The 24846-nt window shown below is 42.1% G+C and overlaps 4 protein-coding genes across 6 annotated transcripts; 3 read left to right on the plus strand and 1 right to left on the minus strand.

The window, feature by feature from the left end:
* Window positions 1–2487: 2487 nt before the first annotated feature.
* On the plus strand, window positions 2488–3350 carry LOC136351625 (putative F-box/kelch-repeat protein At1g15680). Its single transcript, XM_066303841.1, has 3 exons — window positions 2488–2755; window positions 2790–3188; window positions 3337–3350. Exons 1-3 carry the CDS (start codon window positions 2488–2490, stop codon window positions 3348–3350), a joined length of 681 nt encoding a protein of 226 aa, XP_066159938.1.
* Window positions 3351–10795: 7445 nt separating this feature from the next.
* LOC4345377 (uncharacterized) lies at window positions 10796–11511 on the plus strand. Its single transcript, XM_026019981.2, has one exon. It carries the CDS (start codon window positions 10833–10835, stop codon window positions 11391–11393), a length of 561 nt encoding a protein of 186 aa, XP_025875766.1. The 5' UTR covers window positions 10796–10832; the 3' UTR covers window positions 11394–11511.
* LOC107281942 (ethylene-responsive transcription factor 3) lies at window positions 11477–16934 on the minus strand. The gene has a single exon (XM_026019980.2). It carries the CDS (start codon window positions 12633–12635, stop codon window positions 11697–11699), a length of 939 nt encoding a protein of 312 aa, XP_025875765.1. The 5' UTR covers window positions 12636–16934; the 3' UTR covers window positions 11477–11696.
* Window positions 16935–18494: 1560 nt separating this feature from the next.
* LOC4345378 (AT-rich interactive domain-containing protein 4) lies at window positions 18495–24823 on the plus strand. Of its 3 annotated transcripts, none has more exons than XM_015792932.3 (13): window positions 18495–18796; window positions 18919–19040; window positions 19511–19682; window positions 20204–20395; window positions 21371–21424; window positions 21884–21972; window positions 22061–22313; window positions 22406–22462; window positions 23207–23238; window positions 23700–23835; window positions 23920–24090; window positions 24242–24473; window positions 24559–24823. In XM_015792932.3, exons 3-13 carry the CDS (start codon window positions 19521–19523, stop codon window positions 24564–24566), a joined length of 1386 nt encoding a protein of 461 aa, XP_015648418.1. In that variant the 5' UTR covers window positions 18495–18796; window positions 18919–19040; window positions 19511–19520; the 3' UTR covers window positions 24567–24823. The 3 variants fall into 3 exon arrangements, with proteins under 3 accessions (XP_015648418.1, XP_015648417.1, XP_015648419.1); XM_015792931.3 differs by having other exon boundaries at window positions 18551–18796; window positions 18919–18981; XM_015792933.3 differs by lacking the exons at window positions 18495–18796; window positions 18919–19040 and adding an exon at window positions 19180–19400.
* Window positions 24824–24846: the final 23 nt, after the last annotated feature.

The following is a 24846-nucleotide window of genomic DNA, read 5'->3' on the forward strand; positions in this document are numbered from 1 at the left end:
AAATTTTAGCAACATCTAAAATTCTAAATTAGTTTATTAAATCTAACATTAAATATATTTTAATAGTGCGCTTGCTTTATATTGAAAATATTGCTATGTTTTAAATATAAATTTAGTAGAACGTAAAAAAAAGTTTGACTAAAATTTTTTTAAAGCGTCTTCTAATATAAAGCAGAGAGAGTAAGAACCAGAGAAAATAATATTAATTAATCAAACAATGCATGACCAACTCTTCAGTCTATTTTTTTACTTTTTTTAGAGGAACTTACCTTTTCAGTTATGTGAACTCATCAATTTCCACCACTCTAGAACGAGGCAGTCCGGCCTAGCACACCTCCAAACATGTAAAAGCCCTTACCACCCAGCCTAGGCTCGTGCAACCCAGGCAGACTAATAGGGCTGGCTCGAGTGGGCCGGATTGTAGAGTAGGCCCATCCATGGGCAAGGCCCAGCACAGGTCTACGGTGTCTAGCGGCATGATCTTGTGATATCCTTCATGATCTCCTATCCTCTCACTACATGCTCTCTCTCTCTCCATCCTAAAATATAAATAGTTTTGAATCGATGGGACACATGGCAGATTTAGATAGATTGTCAGTCTAGATTTATCATACTAGGATGTGTTCTATCCAACCAAAACTTCTTATATTTTAGGACGGAGGGAGTACTACACAGTGGCAAACCTAGAACGGAAATTATCCAGGGTCCTTAACCTGTCATAACACATATAATACTTTAATTTTTAACTAATACAATATAGTTAATATAAGCTAAAACATCCAAGTATTAAAAATTACCCGGGTCCGGTAACCACAGTAGTACGGAACACCCCTTATACTACCCCCGTTTTTTAATATATGGCGTCGTTGACTTTTTTACAAACATTTAAACATTTATCTTATTCAAAATGTTTGTGTAAATATAAAAATATTTAAGTTATGCTTCAAGAACATTTGATGATAAATCAAATCACAATAAAATAAATAATAATTATATTTTTTTAATAAGATGAATGATTAGACGTATCTTAAAAATTCAATGGCGTTATATATTAAAAAAGTAATCATTGTAGATATTTTTTGTTTGTTCGAGCTATGTGAAACACGGAGAAATTCAATAATTGGACACTTTTTAGTTTCCAATTTACTTTAACTAACACGTGTGAGGATGATATTGTTGGTAACTTTTTTGACAATTTGATAAGCACGATCACAGCACCTAAAGCTTTGCGGTGATCCTAGAGTCGCCAACCACCTCAATCTAGCAAAAGCTAAATCAAGATGGGTTTTGATAAACTAAACTGGCTACCGGAGCCGATCTAGATAGAACGATAGATAACTACCCGTCTCGTGGGCAAAACGGAAGGTTTTCAGGATAAACCTACAAAGATGTGTCGCACTCTCGCAGCGACGGCGGATGATTTACAGCGCAAATCAACAAAGATGGACAAACTAAACTAGAATTAGAAGCAAAAGTAAAAGAACGATTCGATTGATTGATGGTTGATTGTCTTTTTACAATGAACCGGACTTGTCTCTTATATAGGGGTTGGTCTTGCCCTCTACAGGCTCTCCTCCACGTCCAACTCGGGCTAAAAACCAATGGAAACCCAAAATATGTCTTTCCGAGCAAGGAAACTCGAGTCCCGACAAAAACAGAACTGGACTCGGATTCTACCGGTAAGACTGACTACACACTGTCGGTCTGACTAGTCTACTAGCAGCGGTCTGACCGGCCGACATACGGCGGTCAGACCAACCCTCTTAGAAGAAAACCGGCGGACTTTCAAACTTTGACAATTTTTCCTATTTTATTTTTAGGTGCCAAATTTAGATGTAAACAGATATATGGGACCATAAGCGGGCTAAGATATATTAAATAATGGGAGCCCGACTTGGGAAGGATCAAATTATTAAATATCTTGTACTGCTGCTTACTAGCTTTCTTCGTGTGATTCATCATGCCAATCACTCTCCCGCAAACAACGCAGCCAGGATGAGGTCTTGCCGGCTCTCTCTCTCCTCCTCCTTGCGCTTGCGCTGCCCACTCGGCAGGCGTTTTCCAACAAGCAACCGCTCCAACCCACTTCAATCAATACAAGAAAATTGCAATAACCACAACATTTGAGTATTTGAGAAACCATTTGTAGTATTAGCCCTTGTACTATACTCCTACATATTTATATTTGGGTTTTGACTAAAACGAATGGTCAACCGTTATATGTAAAGTCAAATTAAGGTGAGAGGTAGCAGTACTCGTCATACGTACGAACAAAACACTGTCGCTATTTCCGATGGAGCTGTACACGTACACGATCATTCCAATCCAATCCGGATCGGTGTCCAGTTCAGCCTGTACACAGAGCCTATCTAGTCGACCATGCAATGCACAATCTGTGCGACCAAGAAAAGACAGATCAGAGAGAAAGAAAACGGGAAATTAACCCGCAGTAGTTGCCGCCCGTTCCTTCCACCAATACGTACCTCGATGGAGATCATGGAAGAGCCGCCGCCGGCAGCGGGAGGCGACGACGATCGCGAGGTGGAGCTACCGGAGGACGTGCTCGCCGAGATCCTCCGCCGCTTGCCCCCGCGAAGCCTCGCTGCGTCGCGCTGCGTCTGCACGGACTGGCGCTCCGCCATCGACTCCCGCCGGCTGCTACGCCCTCCCGCTGTCGCTCGCCGGCATTTTCATCCACTTCAACGCCCTCACGTTCCCGGAGTTCTTCTCTCGTCCATCTTCGTCACCGACAACCGTAAGGGGCATGCTCGACTTCCTGCCACCCGAAGAACAAAGCCCCGACATCGGGGACCACTGCAACGGCCTCCTTTTGCTTTTCTCTCTCCTTGTGGTAAACCCGGCCACTCGAAGGTGGGCGCGCTTGCCACCATTGCCCCGCACCTTCGCCAAGCTGGAATCTGGGTTCTTTGACAAAGAATTCATCGTCTTCGACACTACCTTATCGCCGCACTATGAGGTTTTTAACATCCAATTTGTTGACGTCGGATGGTACAACGTAAAAACGATGGATCCCGTCTTGAAGAAATCAGAATGGCCACCATCGCCGCTCGTCCTCCATGTCTTCTCATCGGCGACAGGGCGATGGGAGGAGAGATCATTCTCTAGAGAAGGGGATGCAGCCGGAACCGTGGCTAGCGCTCAGAGGCTGTGCCGGCCGGAGCAGTGTGGTACTGTCTATTGGCGAGGAGCACTCTACGTGAACTCGTATTTTGTCATGATGTTAACTTTAGCGTTAATATTTTTATTTAGTTTCAACTTGTATTCCGTTTTCATATTTGTTAATATAAATTCTTATGTTTATTTTGTTCTTCGTAGGGTATCATGTCTGATGGGACGACCTATCAAGTAATCAAGCATCCCAAAATTTACAAGAGCAAACAACCACCATATATTTACATAGGAAAATCAGAGAAAGGAGTGTACCTCGCATCACTTCATATGCTGGACTGTTGCCTTTTAATTTGGATCCTCAATAAATCATGTGGTCAGTTTAAGTGGGTATTGAAGCACCAAAACAACCTTAAGCCCATGCTACTACGCCTGAATAATAGTAAACAAGATCACGGACCGTAGATCTTACAAGATGTTAACTACCATCTTTATAGTCAAAAGTTTCCAGGAGAGTGGGAGTTATACAATGGGAACTATGATCCCTCTCATTTTCATTCTCCAAATGATGATGCACCGGCGGAAAATAACTTTGAATGGTATTCCGATGATGATAATATTGTAGAAAATCAAGGTAACTGTGAAGAGCACGATGATGGCGACTACCTTGAGTTGCTTGGATTTCATCCTTATAAAGAGGTCATCTTTCTGAATTCTATATCAAGGAAAGGATTGGCCTATCATTTGAATAGCTCAAAGCTTCAACATTTGGGTAACTTATACCCAAAACACTATAACCACTTCGCCCAACATGAATACATAAGCCAGGCATTTCCATACACACCGTGCTGGGTCGATGAGTTGCCTGAAGCTAGTACTTCACTAGATAGTCTCCATCAAGATTAGCATGCACGTTGTTTGCATGCGGAACTCTCTTTTGTAAGGCTTTTGGTTTGTAATATAATCTCAAGCAAAGCTTCCAAGTAATGACCATATATATCTGCATACGTATATCACGTTGCCACTGCTCTAATATATATTTGTGACATGAGTTAGCTATACCACATAGACCATGAATACTCGATTACTGTGGTTCGTACATACTCTCCATCTCAAAATGTAAGCATTTTTAGCATAATAGTAAGTCAAACATTTTTAACTTTGACTATTAATAATAAAAAATAAAAAAAAGTCAATCATGTAAAATTGACGTTACTATATTTATAATTAAACAAACTATCATAATATGCAAATCTTATTATTTAAAACATCTTATTTTTATAGATATTATTGATCAAAGTAGCTTAGGACAGAGGGAGTAACAACTAGTAACAGTGCACGTGGGAGGCTCGTTCCCACACATATAATTGCAAATTTATTAGAGACAATCCATTATATGCCACTGAGTTTGTCATAGCTCTACGATTTGCCACTGACTTTGTCACGTTCTATAATATACCATCGACTTTTACTTAACTTATATGATTTACCATCGCCGTCCAGTTAGTCTCCGTTAGTACTGTACAATTTTGTCCAAATGACCAAAATACCCCTAGGATAAAACTTCCAAAATGTGGACAAAAATTCCGAAATACCATATTATAAACATAAGATTGTAAACATTCAAAATTTGTCCAAAAACTTAAAGTCTGACATTTCAGAATTTTTATCCAAAATTTGAAAGTTTTTGTCTCAGGGGTATTTTGGTCATTTGGATGAAAGTGTACAGTACTAACGGAGACTAACCGGATGGCGGTGGTAAATCGTAGAAGTTAAGCAAAAATCGATGGCATATTATAGAACGTGACAAAATCAGTGGCAAATTGTAGACCTATGACAAACTCAGTGGCATACAATGGATTATCTCAATTTATTATGTTTTCCCACTGTGCATATTAAACAGACCATATAAATGTGAAGTTTAATATGCCACATATCTCTCCGTTTACAATGTGTCATATAAACGGAAAACAACCAATGATACCAAATATACAATTTGCGATAGTTTGATAAATGTTTGGCATAATAAGAAGTGTATAATTGCAAAAAAAGAAAATCCCTAATGTAGGTTATAGCTTCCTTGGTCTCACCTGGTTATGCATGTGCATATATGCCTGGGCACCGTGGCTTGTTGACATTCCTGACAGGTAAGAAAACCCTGAAAAACACCAAATAGAACGGAAGAAAAAGCGAAAAGAATTACTCGTGGAAAGTATCGGCAATCCCTACCAGTATAATAAAAAATCATTATTTCTATAATGATGCATTTAGCATAATTAGTTACTACTGTTTTCAAGGTAGCACACAAATGTTGCATTTAGCATAAAAGAGATGAAGAGAGCCTCTGGTGGATTGGTGGCTAGTGGTGCACTGGTGCATCAGGGTACTGCAAGCAGCGAAATCGCCGACTCCGCTGAGCCTCGGGTTGATTGCCGATGTTTGTGACTCCGATAGTGGAGCGAGATCGATGTCGGCGACTGTGACGCCGATCTGGTGACACGCGGCGTGCAACGATGCTCTCGAGGCAGAAATCGACGGCGGCGCGATGCGTGGGCGGAGGGGTTGCGAGGAGGCGTCGCTGTGCAGTTGGTGTGAGGGTGGGGCAGCATGATTTTTTGGATGAACGCGAGAGAGAGGATGAGTCCGGGTCTCTGGGAGGGCGGAGAGAGGAAGGGGGTGAGGGAGGTGGGAGCGTCGTCGGGCGTTGGATTGGGACAATCCTGACCGATCAATGAGAAATAAGGATGTAAAAATCAATTGGTAAATAATAGGGTAGAATTCAGTTTCAGCAAATATAGAAATAATGGTTAAAAAGCTTACAGTCATAGGGCCTCATCTTTTCACTTGTGCTTTTTTCTTATCAACCAAAATTTGAATTTTCAATTTTAAATTTGGAGCTGATTTTGAGATTTTTTTTATTGATCGCTAAGAACACGTATATAAAAGTTTTATTCACAAATTACTTTTTGTTAGTGAAACGATGGCTGCGATATTTCATCAAATTAGAATTTAATATGTTTTAATTAAATTTTCTCGTTTTTTCTTTCCGTTGCAATGCACGGACACTTTTGCTAGTACCTAATTAAGAAATACGCGAAACTCCTGATGGGGATCGATCGGCCCTAGCGATCGGGTTGCCCCCCATCTCCTTCACGTGGTTTCTTTTTTTTTTTGCACCGCATTACTTTCCTATTTTAGTAAATTTATACACCTGAAGTTTGTACACCTCAAGTTTACACATCTAAAGTTTACAGACCCAAAGTTTATAAATCAAAAGTTTATATATCCGATTCAAATTTAAATTTGAATTATCTCCACAAAAAAAATTAAATTTGAATTCAAATATTTTTTATATAAAGTATTTCTATACATCTAAAGTTTATACACCTAAAGTTTATAGACTCAAAGTTTATAAGTCAAAAGTTTACATACCCGATTCAAATTTGAATTTGAATTATATCCGATTCAAATTGGAGTTTGAATTATATCCGATTCAAATTTGAATTTAAATTCAAATATTTTTTATATATAGTATTTCTGTACATCTAGTCTATAGACCCAAAGTTTATAAGTCAAAAGTTTACATACCCGATTCAAATTTGAACTTAAATTCAAATATTAGTTTATAGGCCCAAAATTTATAAGTAAAAAGTTTATATACCCGTTTCAAATTTAAATTTGAATTCAAATATTTTTCCATTTCAAATTTGAATTTGAATTCAAATATTTTTTATATATAGTATTTCTATACATAAATTTTTCTAATTTTTTTTATTTTTTTTTAAATTTATGGTGTAGTAGGAAGAGAAGAAGGGGAGGAGGAAGGGGGAGAGGAATATATAGGGGATGGGGCGAGCGATCGCCCATCAGCCACGCCCAGAAATACGTAAGGCTTCAGCTAAAAAATTTTCTCCGTCTTCCCATTTTTGTCTTTTTCGCCGTTTTCCTTTCTTTTTTTCTTTTCCCTTTTTTCCGTTTTCTTCCATCCGACCGTCTCTTTTTTTTTCTTTTTCACCCTTTTTTCCTTTCCTTTTTCCTTTTCCATTTTTTCCGTTTTCTTCCGTCCATCTTTTTTCGCCGGTTTTTCCTCTTTTTTTTCTGTCCTTCTCTTTCGCCTTCTTTTTCCTTTTTTTTCCTTTTTTTCAGTTTTTCTTCATCAGCTGCTTTTTTACTCTTTTTTTTCGTCACCTTATTTTTCAATTAATTGCAAAAATCGATTCCCCGTTACTCCTTTATCATTTTTCCCATTTTTACCTTTCAATTCTGTTTTAATTCACCGGATTTAGTCTTTATTTAAAAGTCAATGTTTTTATCCCGATTTTTGCGGATTCGCTTCGATTTTGATAAAAAGGAAAGAGCAGATCGATTGTATAAAAGCCATCAACCAATTTTGGAAAATCTAGAAATATTTGACCGGATTTGATGGGGAGGATCAGTTCTGGCATTATATGAACATGAGATGTTTTCACCATTTTCCAGAGGTTGAAGACGACAGTCAGCTATACGAGCTGGAGCTACAGCTCTACTTGTGGGTTAGGTCAAAGAGAAGCAGTCTAAGCAAAGGAGGTGGCGGTCTAGGCTGAAACTGAAAAGAAAAAAAAAGGGAATAAGCTTTTGTTCAAAAAGCAAAGAGTAAAATGTATAGGGAGCTTTTGGTCCAAAACTAAAGAATCTAAAAATATTTTTACCCATCGCAACATACAGGTATTTTTTCTAGTGAAAACTAATATCCACCGACCAAATCTAGATTAGTCTAAATTTATAATAGAAATTAAGCACGAGTAACGCGTTGCACGCATGGAACGATGAAAATAAGCACGATGAACACGTACATGATTGCACAAGGGTTAGCTCTGATCGAACCACCACATGCACGCTCTCTCGCCAACATGCAGCTTATAAGCATCTTTAGTGGACTAAAGATCCGGCCTGACACCCTCTAGCAACCGGCGAACCGACACTAAAGATCATATAGTCCTGTTGTCCTTAAAAACCAGGACTAAATAATGACGTTTAGTCCTGGTTTATAAGAGAACCGAGACTATTGTAAAATTTGGCCGACCGATCGAAGATCGTTTCTCCAGTAGTGTTACTTAGTAATTTTATCTAATTAAATAGCAATACAACAGCATATAAATTAATATACACAGGTCAACACTGTTATCGTCGTCAACATAAGCAAATTAATCAAGCTAGCTAGCCTTTTGCCATTCCAAGTTCCAACCATGGCCAGCTAGTGGTGCACAAGGGGGATCACCATGGTCTCACCATCACCCTCCTCTTGGCCGCGGCCTTCTTCTTCCTCATCCTCCTCTCCTCCTCCCTCGTCAAAATCAACGAGAAACCGCCCAAGTTAGACCACAGGAAGCTAGCAGCTGCAGCAGGTGGCACAAATGTCGTGGAGGGGCGGATAGCGGTCTGCCTCGTCGGAGCGGCACAGCGGTTCGAGCTCACCGGACCGTCTATTGCGTGGAATGTGCTAGCGCCGCAGTACCCGCACGCCGATCTCTTCCTCCACAACCCGCTCGACCGTGACTCCTACAAGTTCGGCCTCCTCAAGGACGCGCCTTGAGTGGTTGCGGTTAGGTTCTTCCGCCCACGACATATACCCGAGACAATTCGCGCGCATGCCAGACTCCTTACTCGCCCATGGGTGTACGGGTAATTTTGCAGCTCTCAGTTTCGTTGTCTTCTGTTTGAGAAATTAATTAATTCTGTTTTCACAAAATCATCTGGAAAGAAAAATAAAAGAATAACTTTGTACACACTACTAAAAAATGATTTTCCAAATAGACAAAATCGATTTTCTTATGCGGTTGTCTGGCCCGCATGCGAGAAAATGTCTGCGAAAATCCCTATTTTCTATGTGGTTAGCGCATATGCATGCAAAAAGGTAATTTTCGCATACGAAACCTTAAGCCAACTACATGCGGAATATTTTTTGGCAAAAAAAAAAAAAAAACTCTAGCCATCCCACCACGTGCCGGACGCCCGCTCCGGCCGCCCACCGCCGTCACCTCGAGTCCTTGTCGTCATGCGCTGTCGCCCTTCGCTACCACCCACCGACACACCCACTCGCCTGCTGTCGCGCGTCTTTTGTCGCTGCCACTGGATCCGGGCGGAGGACGGCCGTCGCTGCCGCTCGTCTGCCTGTCGACGCGCCAATCCACCCGCCATCGTGCTCCTCTCGCCTTTGCCGCCGCTCGCCATCGCGCCTGCTGTCACCCGCCCCATCGCCCCCGCCCAAGGTCAAGGGCGGTGGATCCGTCATCACCAACCCTCCGTAGTGCTGTCACTGTCACCCGCCCAACCACCGCCCGTCCGTCGTTAGTAGCTGCCGCCACCGGTCGTGCGGGCGCCAAGCCCACCGTCGGCTGCCGAGAGAGAGAGAGAGAGGAGAGGAGGAGGTTATAGAGAGAGGACTGAGAAGTGGTGGAGAGGGAAGAGGATAAGAAGAGAAGTGGTGGAGAGAGAGAGAGGACCGAGAAGAGAAGATAAGGTTGCCTGTGAAAATTTTTTGAAGTGGTGGAGAGGGAAGAGGAGAAGAGGAGAAGTGGTGGAGAGAGAGAGGACCGAGAAGAGAAGATAAGGCTGCTTGTGAAATTTTTTTTTGAAGTAGTGGAGAGGGAAGATGAGACAAATCAGACTTAGCAGACCCTTACGAGACCCGCATTCAAAAATGATTTTCTTATGCGGACCTCTTAAGGGTCCACATGCAAAATGAGCATACGGCCCCTAAAGAGACCCGCATACAAAAATGAATTTTTGCGGGCCTATTAAGGAGTCGTATGCGGAAATGCCTGCTCGATTTTTACAGGTGCGGGTTGTTATGGTCTGTCTGCAATCTAACGAGGATCTCGTTCAGAAAAATCATTTCTGTAGTGGTGATATTATGTGAAGTATTTTGCCCAAATGTTAGTTTTTTTTAATATGTGTTGTCGTGCGTTTCATGGCAATTTGGTGAAAAAAATCTATAACTTGCTAAAGCTAACTAGAAAATAAGCTTCATAATTGAGATGTATGGTGCCACACGACAAAATTTCTCCTGTCACCATTGTAAAATTGTCTTGGGAAATGAAAATGTTCCCATATTCTTTGTATGCCTACTCTGAAAAATGCTTGAAAAATGGAACCATAGCGAATTTACAATTACTTGATTTGGTGTTAATCCACGCCAAAATTAAATTAAGTCTCTGAATCTACCTACTTTTGACCTCCAAAGATACATTATGCAGCAGCAAGGCAAACTAACCTGGTACTAAACTACTAACTATTATATTGATCAATTGATTACATAATTCACGTGTCGAGCAATGCTTATCTTCCATCCTTGAAAGCTGAATATCATTCGAAACTAGCCTTCGTGTTCTTGTTTCCAAGATGGAATTAAATCTTCTTCAAAACGTCATTACAGCCAAAGAAAAGCATGGGAAATTTCAATCTAATGTCATAGGAAAACTTCCTCTCCTCCTAACTTCTACCAACAAGCATTTGCGATCCACAAAACAACACTGATTCTCCTCGAATCCATCTTGAAAATCACACTAAAAAACACTGATTCTCCTTGACCCCATTTTCCATGCATCTTGAAATTAAATCACGAGACAGTTTAGTAGGATCCGTGGCTATTTAAGCCGCTTGATATGATGACTGGTAGCTCACTGGATCATCAGCAAAGACAAGAAGACAAGAACAAAGCAAGCATGGAGAGATCAGCACTAACAATGGCGCTGCTTCTGCTTCCGCTGCTCGCCGTGACGGCGAGCGCCCAGGTGTTGTGCCGGTCGCAGTTCAACCTCGCCAACGAGGCGTGCAGCATGCGCACCTTGCCGGGGGTCATGAGGCCGCCGCTCGTGCCGCCGCGCCCGCTCAAGCTCAACGAGACGTCGGTCACCGGCGGCGGGAGCCGCAGGCACGGGCTCCAGTCTCGGGGCGGCGGTGGCGGCGGCGGCGACGAGTATGACGACGACGGCGACTACTACTACGACGCCGACGGCGAGGAGCAGGGAGGAGGCGGCGGCGACGAGGAGGGGCGTGGGCGGCGGCGGCGCCACCGGCACCGGCGCAACGTGGACGACGACGACGAGAGCAGGGAGGACCCCCACGACACGGCGTGCTGCCGGCGCCTCATGTCGCTGGACAACTCGTGCGTCTGCCAGGCGGCGGCGCGGCTCCCGGCGTTCATGACCGCCGTCCGGCACGTCGTCCGGCTCACTCCCGTCGACGGCTGCCACGTCACCTTCGAGTGCCCCGGCTCCTTCTAGCTTATATGTCGTCACAGCTCGCGTCGTCGTCGTCAACTCAGCCATAGATAATATAATTCAGCAGAGGATGATTCCAATTACTGCAGAATTAATTATTACTACTACTGATTGAGATGAATAATATGTTACACAGTTTACAGTTGATTGTAGGTAAATGGAAGAATTACCTGGTTGATTTACAATTAATGTAATATGTAACTCGATCATGCATGGATTGGCATGCAGAGATCGATCTATCGATGAAGAATCGATCGATCACAACAAAAGTGTACGTACGTGTTGGTGTTGGGTTTGTCACGTACGTCACATGAAGCCGATATCGAAGAGGAAGGAGAGATCGTCGCTGTCGCTGAGCTTGAAGTCCATGTCGTTGTCATCCAAGAACGGCAGCGGGAGGTGCCCAAGATCGGCGAGGCCGAAGCCGAAGCGGTCATCCTCGTCGGCGGCGAGGTGGTCATCCTCCCCCAGGAATGTATCGACGACGAACGGCGGCGGATTCAGCGGCGGCGGCGTCGCGGCAGAAGCTGACGACGACGGCGGCGGCGCCTCCTTGGACGACGGGGACGCTGATGAGGCCGTCACTTGCGATAATGATTCCGTCGTCGTCGTTGTCGTCACCGTCGCCGTCGTCTGCGTCTTCTTCCGGCGGCCAGATGCACGCCGCGGCGCCGGTAGTTGGATCTTGACGCGGGCAGGTGACGGCGCGATGGCGACGGCGGGGGAGGAGGCGCCGGCGCCGCCGCGGGACAGGGAGGCGCGGACCTGCACCTCGAAGGCGTCGTAGGCGGCCCTGGCCTCCTCCTCGGAGGGGAACGTGCCGAGCCATTGCCGGACCTTGAGCTGGCTGTCCCGGAAGTCCACCGCCCACCGCCCGGGCTGGCGCTGGTACACGCCGCCGCGGGAACCCTTCTTGGCGGCCGCCGACGCCGACCTCGCCGCCGCTACGGCGCCACGACGCATCCCGTCGCTCGACGACGGCCAATCTTCCGCCTCCACCGCCTTCGCCGCGGCCGCCGGAATTTCGGAACGACGACGACGATAATGACGACCGGACTGCGATAACGATCTTCCCTTCTTCCTGGACAGCGAGATGACGATCACCTTCCGGCGTGCGGCGGCGTTGGTCCTGCTGCTTCGGCTGCTGATATCGTGGTCGCCGGCGTCGGCGGAGTCCGAGTCGGAGTCGGAGTCGGTGGCGTCCGGGTCGGAGTAGGAGATCCGGATCCTCCGGAAGGCCACCATCGATCAATTCGGTGACGATAGAGTCGACTCCGTCACGTCGCCGTCGCCAACTGACGCGGTCCCTGGACGTCGTAACGTGCGGTACTGTGATTTGGTCTACGAAGATAATATCGATCTCGATCAGTTTTTGATTCTGCTCGATCCCCTAACGCAGTTGATGACTCCATGAAATTAGGGAGGAAGTTTTACGATACGAGTGAGGAGGAAATTTCACGGGACTAAAATTCTCTCGATGCATGACTCGAAGAGCTTCCTTAATACAAACTCCTAATCACTACTTAAAAGAGTGTTCTTCATGGTGGCCTAAACCGATTTTCGCTGGCGGTACTACTAGCCGGCAATAGATTTTTGTTCATGGTTGCGATAATAGATTTTTGCTTACGACCACTTAATATGATCACCCATGAAAATTTAAATCCACTTGCGATAATAGAATTTTGCTTGCAGACACTTAAGAAGATCGCCTGCAAAATCAATTTTCGCAGGAGACACAACTAATTAAGAGGACCGCCAGCGATATCCTTTTGGGAAAAAAAAATCAACATCTAGAGACATTGTTGCATTTTCAAATTTTAAATCCACGTCTAGAAAGCTAGATTCAAATCCAATCCATATTCAAATTGACATCCAAGATCACTACATTGATTTCTCACTGCATTTTAAACATGCAAACATCAACACTACTCATTGTCATCAACGATGACCTTGGAGGCTGCTGAAGCCGCCGTGGACGAGCTACCGCCACCGGCGGCCGCCTCCCTATGGTCAGATCTAGGATAGGGATAGGATGGGAGGGGAGTGGGGAAGTCACCGTCAGTGCCACTTCTACTACTTCCACCGTCAACGGTCTCCGGTCATCCTGCCACCAGATTTGACCCCCATCGCCACCACGGACGCCGTTGCCGAGAGCATGTTGAGGCTGGAGGGAGCCGCTATTGTCGAGAGCACGCACCTGGAGGCTGGATATGGGAGAGGGGAGTGGGAGGGTCACCGCCGCCACACTCTTTATTGCGCCACCGCGACCAGCCTCCTCCCATACCACCATCAGATCTGCCTCCCATTGCCCTCGTCGCCATCGCTGTCGCTCCACAGGTGAAGATGTATGGTGAGAGGAGGAGGGAGGAGCGGCTTGAGAGAAGAGAAGGAGTCGTGAAGTTGGGATGTGGGGAAAGTTGAGATGGTGCGGAGCTATTTGATATATAGGGCGGTTTTTTTCCATGTGGTCCTCTTTAGCCTTCGCTAGCGAAAATTGGATTAAGAGCCGTATAAATGGAGTTATTTTTAGAATTCCTTGTCCTATCTAACACCCTTCATAAATCAGCTAAGTGTCCATCAACACTTTTAGACGTCACAATCACATCATCTATATAGATTCACCCAACAAGCCGATGAGATCATGAATATATAATTCATAGATCTTTGATATGTAGCACCAGCAGTCTTAACCCAAAAAGTCATAACAACCCACTCGTATAAGCCAATTGCTCCAGAACATCTAAAAGCAGTCTTCGGAGTATCTTCTTCAGCCTAAAAATTTGATTGTTTCCTGCATTGCCATCCATAATACTTATAATCTTATGTACAGAAGCTGCACCTGAAATCCAAGGTGTAGCCTAGAAGAGGGGGGGGACAGAAATTTTTCGGCAGCTATCAACCGAAGACAGAGAGGTCTGCCCGGTACTTCAGTGGTTCTTTTCCAAAACTTCTGGAGTTCTTGCCTCACGAGACAAAGTCTTGATTCTCAAGGAACCCCAACACTTGCCAACCTCACAGAGGACACATATTAGCACCACAAAGCAGGAAATCACACGAAATACATTGATTTGCATAAGAGGGGAGACATGGGATCATATGAATCCTACTCTCCATTGGGGACCTCTAACGAGCTGGGTCTCGATTACCCCTAACCTCACCGAACAAAGCCCTAGGAAGAGGTGCCCTATTTTCAACTCAACATCCCTATAAGCTTCTCTAGATTTGAAGTGACCACTAATATCCCTAACTTGAACCCTTAGAGAACTCCGCGAATGTGAATCTCTGATGAGCACTCTACAGCAAGCGCCCTGATTTATCCCTCTCTTTCACGGTACCAATAGCTACCAACACAATAAAAACTCTCTGAATATTTCCAAACAGCAACACAGAGCTAATTTATATATTATACTTGGTAAGACTGATAGGTAAAGTTACAGAAATTGCAAATCAAACCAATCCAATGGATCTTCCTGCCTGTGAACCTCGAGAACACGATCAGATAGGTTGGCTCACAGGAACCAAAGATCACGTCCAGGAAAAAAACCTGGCTGCATCCTTTTTCTCACCTTGTGGTGGCAACGACAAACAACAATACGATGGGAGCGCCACCCTTGGCTCGGCAGCGAAAGAATTTTTTTTATTTTATGAACCTTTTTAATTTTTAATTTTAAAAATAAACCCATCCAAAATTTATTTCCCAGATCTGAACCGGCCAGCCAAACTGGGAACTTTTTTTTTATTTTTTGAACCTTTTTATTTTTTTAATTTTAAAAATAGACCTTCCCAAAACATATTTTTAGGATCTGAACCTTTTGGCCATGCCATCCCGCCTAGCGTGGCCAAATAACTTTGCCACGCCACGAGTTCATGGCGTGGTAGTGTTGTTTGGCCATGCCAGCGAGCGTGGCGTGACATAAAAAGCTTGACACGCCACTGTAGCTGGCGTGGCCAAACAACACTGCCACGCCAGCCAGGTTCAGTTTTGAAAATATTTTTTGGAAAGGTCTATTTTCGAATGTCACCGGTTGGTGTGAAACTATACCTTTGTTATGGCCACTTTGTATTGATTACTCTGTCCTTTGATACCTTGGGTTACAATTTGACTAGTTGAGCTTTATATATTGGTTCAGCTAGATATATTAGATATAATTGCTTAGCCATGCTTAGAAACATTAGCACACTATTGGGATAACTAATGTTTCACTACTACTTAATGATGGACATGATAATGGTAGCTCACGATGGCTAATCATGATTGGTTAATTAATTAATTTGCCAACTAAAACTTGATAAATGTGGGTTGTGAGCACATGGTTTTGCTGGTCGTGCTCATGACAATTAAGGACTGGTTCACGAGTTTCGGTTGTGAAACATTAACCGTGCAAACCACAAGCCAGTATGGGCAACAACTTTATCTTTTGTATAGCATGGTTCATTGCGGGGCACCAGACTGAGAAGTGGCGGAGATAAGCCCACGGGGGTCGCTGGGGAGTCCATGCCTTGTGTTTATAAGGGGGTGATTATGATCCAGGAACGGTGCACTGCTTTGAGTTGTGTTGTGCGAAGGGTACTGTCACGATTTCCCCCTTTGCAGTGGCGTGGTGGTACTTCAGGGCATGGTAACATGTGTGGAATCGTGTCTTGTGGGTACAGTGGTACACCTCTGGCCAGAGTAAAACTATTCGAATAGCCGTGCCCGCGGTTATAGGCAGGTCTAACAATGTCTTTCGTGATTAGTCTCACACTTTTCATCATAATAAATGATGCTATAACTGGTAATAATTTGATTAGCTCCTGGTTTTGAATGGTTTATTCCTGGTTTGGAGATAGATCTGTACAGCCGGGTATGGTTGTTCAGGATGGTTGGGCCTGTGCAGCATGGGTGTGCTGTTCAGTGTTGATTAATATTGATGATTAATTACTCTACTGTTTTACAATTCTTAAATGTTTGCTAAATGCTGCTTTTGCAAATGAGCCCTATATTATGTCATCCTTTGGTATCCTTGTGCACTTGCATATTTGCTGTGTGGCTTGCGGAGTATTCCATGTACTCACCTTGTAATAATCAATCAAACCTCAGTTGAAGAAAAGTTACGAAGGAGAAGATGTTTGGCTTATACCCTAGTTGAGCTGCCTGTGGGAGTGGAGCCGGAGCTTCGCTAGATTTTATTTTCCGCTGCAGTTTTCTTCGTGGTGAGGACTAAGTGCCTCTTATGTAAGTATTTATCGTTTTAGTTAACTTGATGAATCTGTATATTAAATTGTCAGTTTGTGTACCTCGGCTGATTTCTGGATGAGGATTTAATGCACAAATAAGTTTGGAAATTACTAGTGAATTTCTGGGCGTGACATGCCGCTCCCGCTGGAGTGATAGCGTTATTTGGCCACGCCGGCGTCGTTGGCTTGACAGTGTTATCTGGCCATGCCGCTCTCGCTGGCGTGGTAGGATAAAATTGTCATGCCCGCTGCACGCGGCGTGACAGAGTTATTTGGCCACGTGCGGGCCAAAAGGTCCAGATTTAAAAATATTTTTTAGAATGGTCTATTAATAAAATTAAAACATAAAAATATCTAAAAAAATATAAAAAATTTCGCAGGGAAAACCCTAGACATGAACTCCAAAGAAAAACCAACCTGCTCCCCCTGTCAACCGTGATCGACCAATTAAAATGTTCGTAGGCCTTCAGGTCAGGCTCGCAGGAATTATTTCCTTTATTTTCTTGGCCCAACGGAGTTACCATTTAGGAATATTTTTGCACTTTGATTTTTTTTTGTCCAAATGTGGCCAATAAGAAATTTAGCCAAAAAATTAAATTCTTCCGTAACGTTATGTTGTGACACTTAAATTTTAATTTTAGTATTTATTTGTTGTTTATATTAATATTAGTTTCATCCGTTGCAACGCACATACATGTTGCTAGTAATTTAAAATCCTATTACCATTTTAATATATTTTAAAAATAAAATATGAAAAAAATGCTATTATGTGAGAAAAATTATAACGATGAGTCACCATACTAGTTTCAAAATAAGTTAAAGAAAAAAGCTATTTAGTCGGCCCTCGCATATAAGGCCCTGTTTCTTTCAGCTTGGGATTATTATAATCCAGATTATTGGGAGTAAGCTGAAAGAAACAGACAACTTATTGAAGTAGCTTATTATAATCTGGAGCCCAGCTTATTATAATATGATAAACTCATTTAGGTGAGCTTTTTCTAGATTATTGGGTGAAAAATTACCCACCATGTCACCCCACTCCCTCTTTAGACTTGCAAACCCAAATAATCTAGGAAAGAAACAACTAACCGGTTATTCTACTACAGATTATAACAATCTAGCTTATAGTAATCTAACTCAATAATCTAGATTATAATAATCTTAAGCGGAAAGAAACAGGGTCTAAGTCAGATTCTCTCTCATGGAGCGCGTGGGAAGAGTCGATTTTTCCTTTTCTTTTTTCAGTTTTCTTTCGGTTTTGTTTCAGTTATTTCAGTTTTTAAATATATAAGTATCTTTCGGTTTATTTTATCTATACACACATCTCTACTATTATAAAAATTGAAGATGTTTTTACCGGTACTTTAGTACATCATCCGTGTATGAGTCCGTTTTTAAGTTCGCTTTTGGAAATAAGTTCGCTTTTTTTAATATATATATATATATATATATATATATATATATATATATATATATATATATATATATATATATATATATATATATATATATCCAGGCGAATTTCTACAATAAATTTCACAGCAATTAAACTGTATGACAATAACAAGATTAAAATAATCTTCACCTGTTGCAACGCACTAGTATCTTTTCTAGTAAAATACTTCCTTTGTTTCATAATACAAGTCATTCTAGCATTTCACATATTCATATTGATGTTAATGAATCTAAACATATTAATATGAAGTGGGAAATGCTAGAATGACTTACATTGTGAAACGGAGGAAGTATAAAGTTTGTATGTGTACGTGTATATACGTATCAATATACTTATAGAGAGAGAGGGAAAAGACTAGAGGGGGAAACTGATCGAGCTGGTGCGCGACCGCCCGCGCATCAACCATCCCCATCTCCCTTCCGCTCGCATTTGTTCATTCGCACTCTTGTCATCGAAATATCAAGAGCCGGACGAACATGCAGGAACTGGAGTACTGGACGCACCATCACCCCTCGAAGCAATCCAACATGGCGCCTCCGCTCGCACGTCTCCCGCCCGGAGACCTGCCGTGCGATCCCGATTCCTCCCAAAATCCCTCCTCCGGAGCCAATGCCATGAGCCAAACACAACAACACCCGGGCCTGCGACGCATCCGATCCGATCGAAATGGATGCGGCCGAAAAAACCCAAAAGCAGTAGCAGCCGCAGCAGCAGATAATCAAAGCTGATCGAGGTATGCGCCCAGAAAAGCACAGAACAAATTCGGTTTTAATTTTTCTCTCCAATTCTCCTTCCAAATCCTGCTGCGAGAAAGCTAATTTAATCCGACATGTTTTTTGTTTTTCTCTCCGCAAGCTATGAATCATCGTCGTCGTCATCAGCATCAGCATCAGCAGGCCAGCAGCAGCCGTAGCAAATGTGAGGAATTGGGGAAAATCACGTTTCCGTGCATCGTTCGATCTCCAGTGCCTCGAGCGGTTCGTCCCTCCCGGCCAATCGATTTTTTTTTTTTTTGCCGTTACGATTTTGCCTTTTTTGCTTCGCTTCTGGGGATTAATCGGCGTTTTCCCCTTCATTTTTGGCTCTATTAAATGATCCGAGACCGAGAGGAAACCTAGGGTTCCGTTGCATTCTCGCCCCCATATCCCAGCTCCACCCTTTCCTCCTCCTCCGCCGCCGCCACCACCAAATGGATCGAGCGCTTCCACCGGCGTCCTAGCGGCTCAGGAGTCCCGATTCCGAGTTGTGGCAGTCGGTTTTGGTCTCCTGTTAGCTTAGATCCGCTCGATCCGATTTTCTCTGCTCGATCCCATTTTCGCTGCTCGATCCGATCTGGGGTATTCGTTTGATTTGCTCGGTTCCTTTTGTGTTCCTTGTTGGTTTCGGGTGGAGAACTATTGTGGAGGTCTGATCGATCTGCTGTTGCTATGGGTGCAAACCCTTGCAGGTTTTCAACCATGCCTCATTTCCCTAGCGGCTCAAGGGTGAAGTGCACGGTGCTTGCAGTGCTGTGTGGGAAGGTAGGCAAGCAGCGGGCGCCACCTTGTCCGGTGCCTGGGTCCCAGCAGCAGCGGCCATCGTACCCATTCCCGGAGTTGATCTCGTCCGGGAGGTTGGAGGTAAGTATCCTTTTGCTGTTTATTTTTGTTAAGGAGCAAGTTTAATTGTAGGCTATAATCCATCTAGTATAAACCTATGTGGAGGAGAGATAACCTGGAGAATAAAAAGTGTTAAGCTCTTGTGTATAAAAAGTTAGCTATACACATGCTCTAAGATCAGGGGCGGATCCAGTGTATGGTTACTGATGACACCAATTATTTTTGCTAATTATATTATTAAATATGCTTGGAACTAATAAATTACTCTTAGAATTGGCATTTGCACCATGGTATGTGAAGAGTGACCTCAATGATATTTTTGATAGCTCCACCCCTGTCTACGATAAATGCATTAATTATATAAATGAGAAAAAGAGAGAGAAGAAAATTAGAGACAACCTTATAACTAATCTGTTACACATGTGAGCCCTAATGCTACTTTTTGATTAGCTTATATCTAGTAGTTAGATCTACTATTAAACTTGCTCTTAAGTACATATATTTTGTTTGTCAGTTCTGAACTTGGAAAGCTGGGCATGCAGGTGCACACGCTGATTAACCCTACAGTTGATGAATTTCTGGAGGCACAACGTGCTTTGCAACCCCGCTTCATGTACCTCCGGGGTCAGCAGCTTGACAACGAAGAAGAAATTGGTACACTTGTCTGGCGCGATGCTGATGTATCTGATCCACAGATACTTAGTTCACTCATTCGTCCGCCTTTTCCTACCATTGTATGCACTAAACTCTGCTGATTTTCTATGTACTATACATTTTATCATGTCTAACTTAAACTAGCAAATGTTAGACAATACAATAGCCCTAGAGTGTCTGCAGGGCTGGCGCCTAGGAAATTAGCAAGCATATTACATAAAAATTAGACAGTACAACACTAAATTAGATCGCACAAGAGCACCTAAGGATGGCTAGCCGTCTAGTACACAATGTAATGCCTAATCCCAGGCGGCTAATAGGCGCCTAGCACCGATTTTTAGAGCACTGATGTTTGGCTGCTTGGTGCTTCAGCTCCCAATAGCACCTGGACTATGCTTCTTTTAGCGCTGCAGTCTATATAGCCAATATGCTTCTTTACATGTTTGGTTTACTGATCCATTTTAGTTATTAGTGTTTGCTGATGAAGTTTGCCAATTTGTATAATTTGGGTGCTAGAGTGCTTGCTAATGTAGTTATCACTGCTCTTAGCATACGGTATTGATCTTTTAATTGAGTGATCGATAATACGATTAATTCATGCATGCATGCAGCTGGGATTAGAGCCAGGCAACAATTGCATCAATACTCTTATGGAGCCATAAATATGGGCATTTAGGCTATCTCATTGGGTTTCTTGGTTTAATGCGAGAAAAATACACGGCCGATATAGTTATGCAGAGGGAATAGTTCATAAATGCATGCATCCAGGCTCCCTTTGTTATTGAGGTTGATTGTGTTTTAAGGGCCAATTTAGAGATTAACTAATTGGCCCTTTAAAATTACATATTTTGGTTTTTGTTTTTTTTAACTCTTGTAACCTTGTTTATATATTCCAGATATATTTGTCTGACTTGTAGCTACTAACAATTAAATTTCTTTTTAACCTTCCTCTCTGCCTATTTTCCTGTTTAGTTTAGTGAAAGTTTTTTTTTTCCAATTTTTCCTTAGTCTTCTTCCTTGTAGCTACTCATATTACCTTTTAAGCTATAATACAGGTTTATTTGGAAGTTCCAAGTGGAGAAAAGATTGCTCAATCTCTTCAATCGAAGGTAGTCTGTTTTATGATATTTTCAATTAGCTGTTTCTTATTTACGTTTGAGCTTGTAGATTGCTTATTGCTGCAAATCTCCTTTTGCCACAGGTGGGTATCTGCTTGTTGCGATGCGATATCCAAATGTCCCTATTTATTGGTTAAAAAATCATTTTCTTGTGGAGTATTATAGAGATTAGTTTCCATAAAACAATTACTACTAAACTGCATGTGTTATAACTTGTTTTGATTGGCATAGTGTGGTTCTATTGATGGAAATTTTATATAATTACATGCTTTTAATGTCTGCAATCACTGTCCATTTTTCCACATTCTGATTACTAATTTACATTTTTTTTGGGTAGTTTTACTAAGCTTTCCCCCCCCCCACCCAAAATACAATTCCTAATGTGCTATTATACTTCGGAATCTTATTTCTAATTTCAGATTTGCAATTTTCACACTCTTTCATTGCTAGGGTATTTCATATATAATGTATTGGAGATATTCATTATCATCGTATGCAGCATCTCATTTTCGCCATTCCTTGATGTCAGTTGTTCAGAGGTATCATATCCGTCTTGCATTTGTTGAATATATTGTAAGCCATTAAGTTTTGTTTCTTTATCCAATAATTGTGTATTCCTGTTTGTAGCTCCTGTAGCCATGCATGGGATGCATTTCAGGTTGCATATGCTACTTTTCAACTGTATTGTGTAAGAAATAATGAGGTGCAACGTCTTATGCTTGGGCCTCATCTACTTGGGGATGCTCCAAGGATATATATCACCCCTCCTGGAAACGAAATAGCCGAGGAAGAAGATACCTCGGAATATTTTCCAGACATAAAGATATATGATGAAGATGTGAACTTGAAGCTTCTTATTTGTGGAGCACATTGCACCCTTGTAAGTTTAAGCGATCATGCCTATATTTTTCTTCTAAAATATGGCATTTTTCTTATTCCAAATCAATGATTGTACTTCCATCTCTTTTACAGGATTCATCTCTATTGAACTCACTAGAGGATGGTTTGAATGCTCTTCTCAATATTGAAGTATGTGTCAAATCCTCTTCTAGTTACCATGTGTTGCTGCCTTTTATTTTCTATGTCTAATTAATTAGTGCTGAGTTCTAAATAGAGTATTACCCCAAAGACCTATTTTGTAGAAGTGCTAGGTTATTGGAGTAATGAAGTACATGATGCTAACTTACAAATCAGAAATACTGCTGCATCATAAGTAACATGCTAGTGGCCACCGGCCAGTATTGCTAAGCACCTTATACAAGCTGGTGGGCCGGGGCTAGGTTCTAAAGTCCATACTTGTATGGTGATGGAATGAAGCTCGATGTAGTTTAGTTGGAGTCTCACTTTCTGAGTTGTAAATATTCATTTTAGACTATGCAGCATACCCACATCGAAAAACTTAGTAGTGGTGGTGGTGACTGGTGGGTGTGCCTTCCCACCACCTCCTATTTTGTTTGGTAGGATCTTCTGATTTGTGGATTTATTTTTTGATTGATGTAGGATTGCAAATGTATTTGTTTTTTCATGAAATATATACAAATTTTAAAATTGGAACTTGTATATTTGTTGATTTTTGCAATACAATGGTATTTTGCTAGTACCATTGTATGTAAATTTTATGTACCATGAATTTAGGAACAAGATAATATGGCACATACTTTTCATATTCTCTGTCCATTTTTTTCTATTAAATTGGACAAGAAAAATTATGCAAGTAGTAAAATTGTTGGTAGGGCCTTGTTAATGTTTGATTTTCTTCTCTCCTTTTTTCAGTTTCGATGGTGCAAACTCCAGGATAGAGTCAGGTATCTTCCGCTGCTATATAATACATATTCAATATCTCACAACCTGTTGTATCTTAAATACTATTGCTCATGTGTGTGTTATGTTTGTGCCTGTGTCCTTGCTTCAGTAATCATATCATAATTTTCTATGCCACAGAAATATTTAAAGCTCAAACTGATGTTGTCTCAGTGAGCTAACTTGTATTTTGCTGCTAGTATAATTTAAAGGTTAACTGAGGTAACATTTCCTATAGACTAAAGACAAAACTTAATGGTAACATAAATTATAAATGCTTTTATTGGTGTGTCTTGTAAAATGTAAACTAAAGTGCCGTAGAGTATTTAACCTGTATCCTTTTGTAATCATATTTTAACTTTTATAAAGTTATGCTTCTTATTCTTATTTGCAGTTATGCATGGTTGCTTGCACGATTACTATAAAATTTTTAGCTTGTTTCTGCTCACAACATTTCTCTTTGCAGCGCTGCTCCTCCTCTTCATGTTGATTCAACTCTGTTGGACGGGATGGTTACAATATGTTGTGATATCACAACATCTAGTTCTTCCCATGTGTCACTGCTTCTTTCTGGCAGTCCACAGACCTGTTTTGATGATAAGGTATTGTTTTTGTAATTATGGAGCATTTTTTAGTCTTCAGTTTGATATTTGCAATGTCATATGTTGTTTCATGGCATTATGTAGCTTTTGGAGAAGCATATTAAAAAAGAACTTATTGAGAGCCGCCAGTTAGTTCGTGTTGTCTCGGTTAGCGAGGATGGGCCATCTTCAGCTGAGCCGTTGACTTCAATGTCCGTGGCTTCTGGAGCTTCCACTTTTGAAGTCTTGATGACCTTACCTAAGTGGGCAGCACAGGTTAATTTTTTTCTGAAAAGTTTGAATGATATTGACTAGACAGCTTGGTAATATGTGTGATATACTGACAGTTTATCCACTACTAAACTAAAACATAAGGTGTTTTATACCCTTCTTCATCACTGACTGAAAAATCGTTTGAACTGTGTAGGTTTTGAAATATCTTGCTCAAGAAACATCTTACAAAAGCCTGGTTCCACTTGGAATTGCTTCTGTAAATGGTACTCCAGTTTGTTCGTTCGATAGTCAAGATGTGGATTGGCTTCTTTTCTTTCGCACAATCCAAGATGAAGCTATTGGAACTAGTCTATATCCCCATCCGCCAAGATGGTCTGCATCCCTTGCGAAGAACAGAGTTAAGGGAAGTATGGTGTCAAAACCAGGTAATTCTTAGTGCAAACCGAGTTGGAGTGGACTAGAAACATCTTATGGAAGGGGATTAACCTATTATTTTCATATCCTTTTCAGCTAGGTGAAGGATACAAAGGCAGTGGCAATTTGTAGTTGCGCAAAGGTGGTTTCTATGCCAGATGTTGAGAGAATGTGCAGCTCACTTGCACATCAACAATATACCATAGCAAGGGCAAGGCTCTATGTTGAGTGAATCCAAACTTATACTCCTTTGACGAACTTGTCTTGGTTTTGCTGTGGATCTCATTATCTGGTTGTTGGTTTATTAACCGCGACCAAATTTGAATCTTGAAAGTTGAATTTAGAGATGTTTTTTTTTCCATTGTAGTGTAAGCCTAGGCTTTT

This window comes from Oryza sativa, chromosome 8, assembly GCF_034140825.1.
Source record: "Oryza sativa Japonica Group chromosome 8, ASM3414082v1".
In the NCBI taxonomy this organism is placed as follows: domain Eukaryota; kingdom Viridiplantae; phylum Streptophyta; class Magnoliopsida; order Poales; family Poaceae; genus Oryza; species Oryza sativa.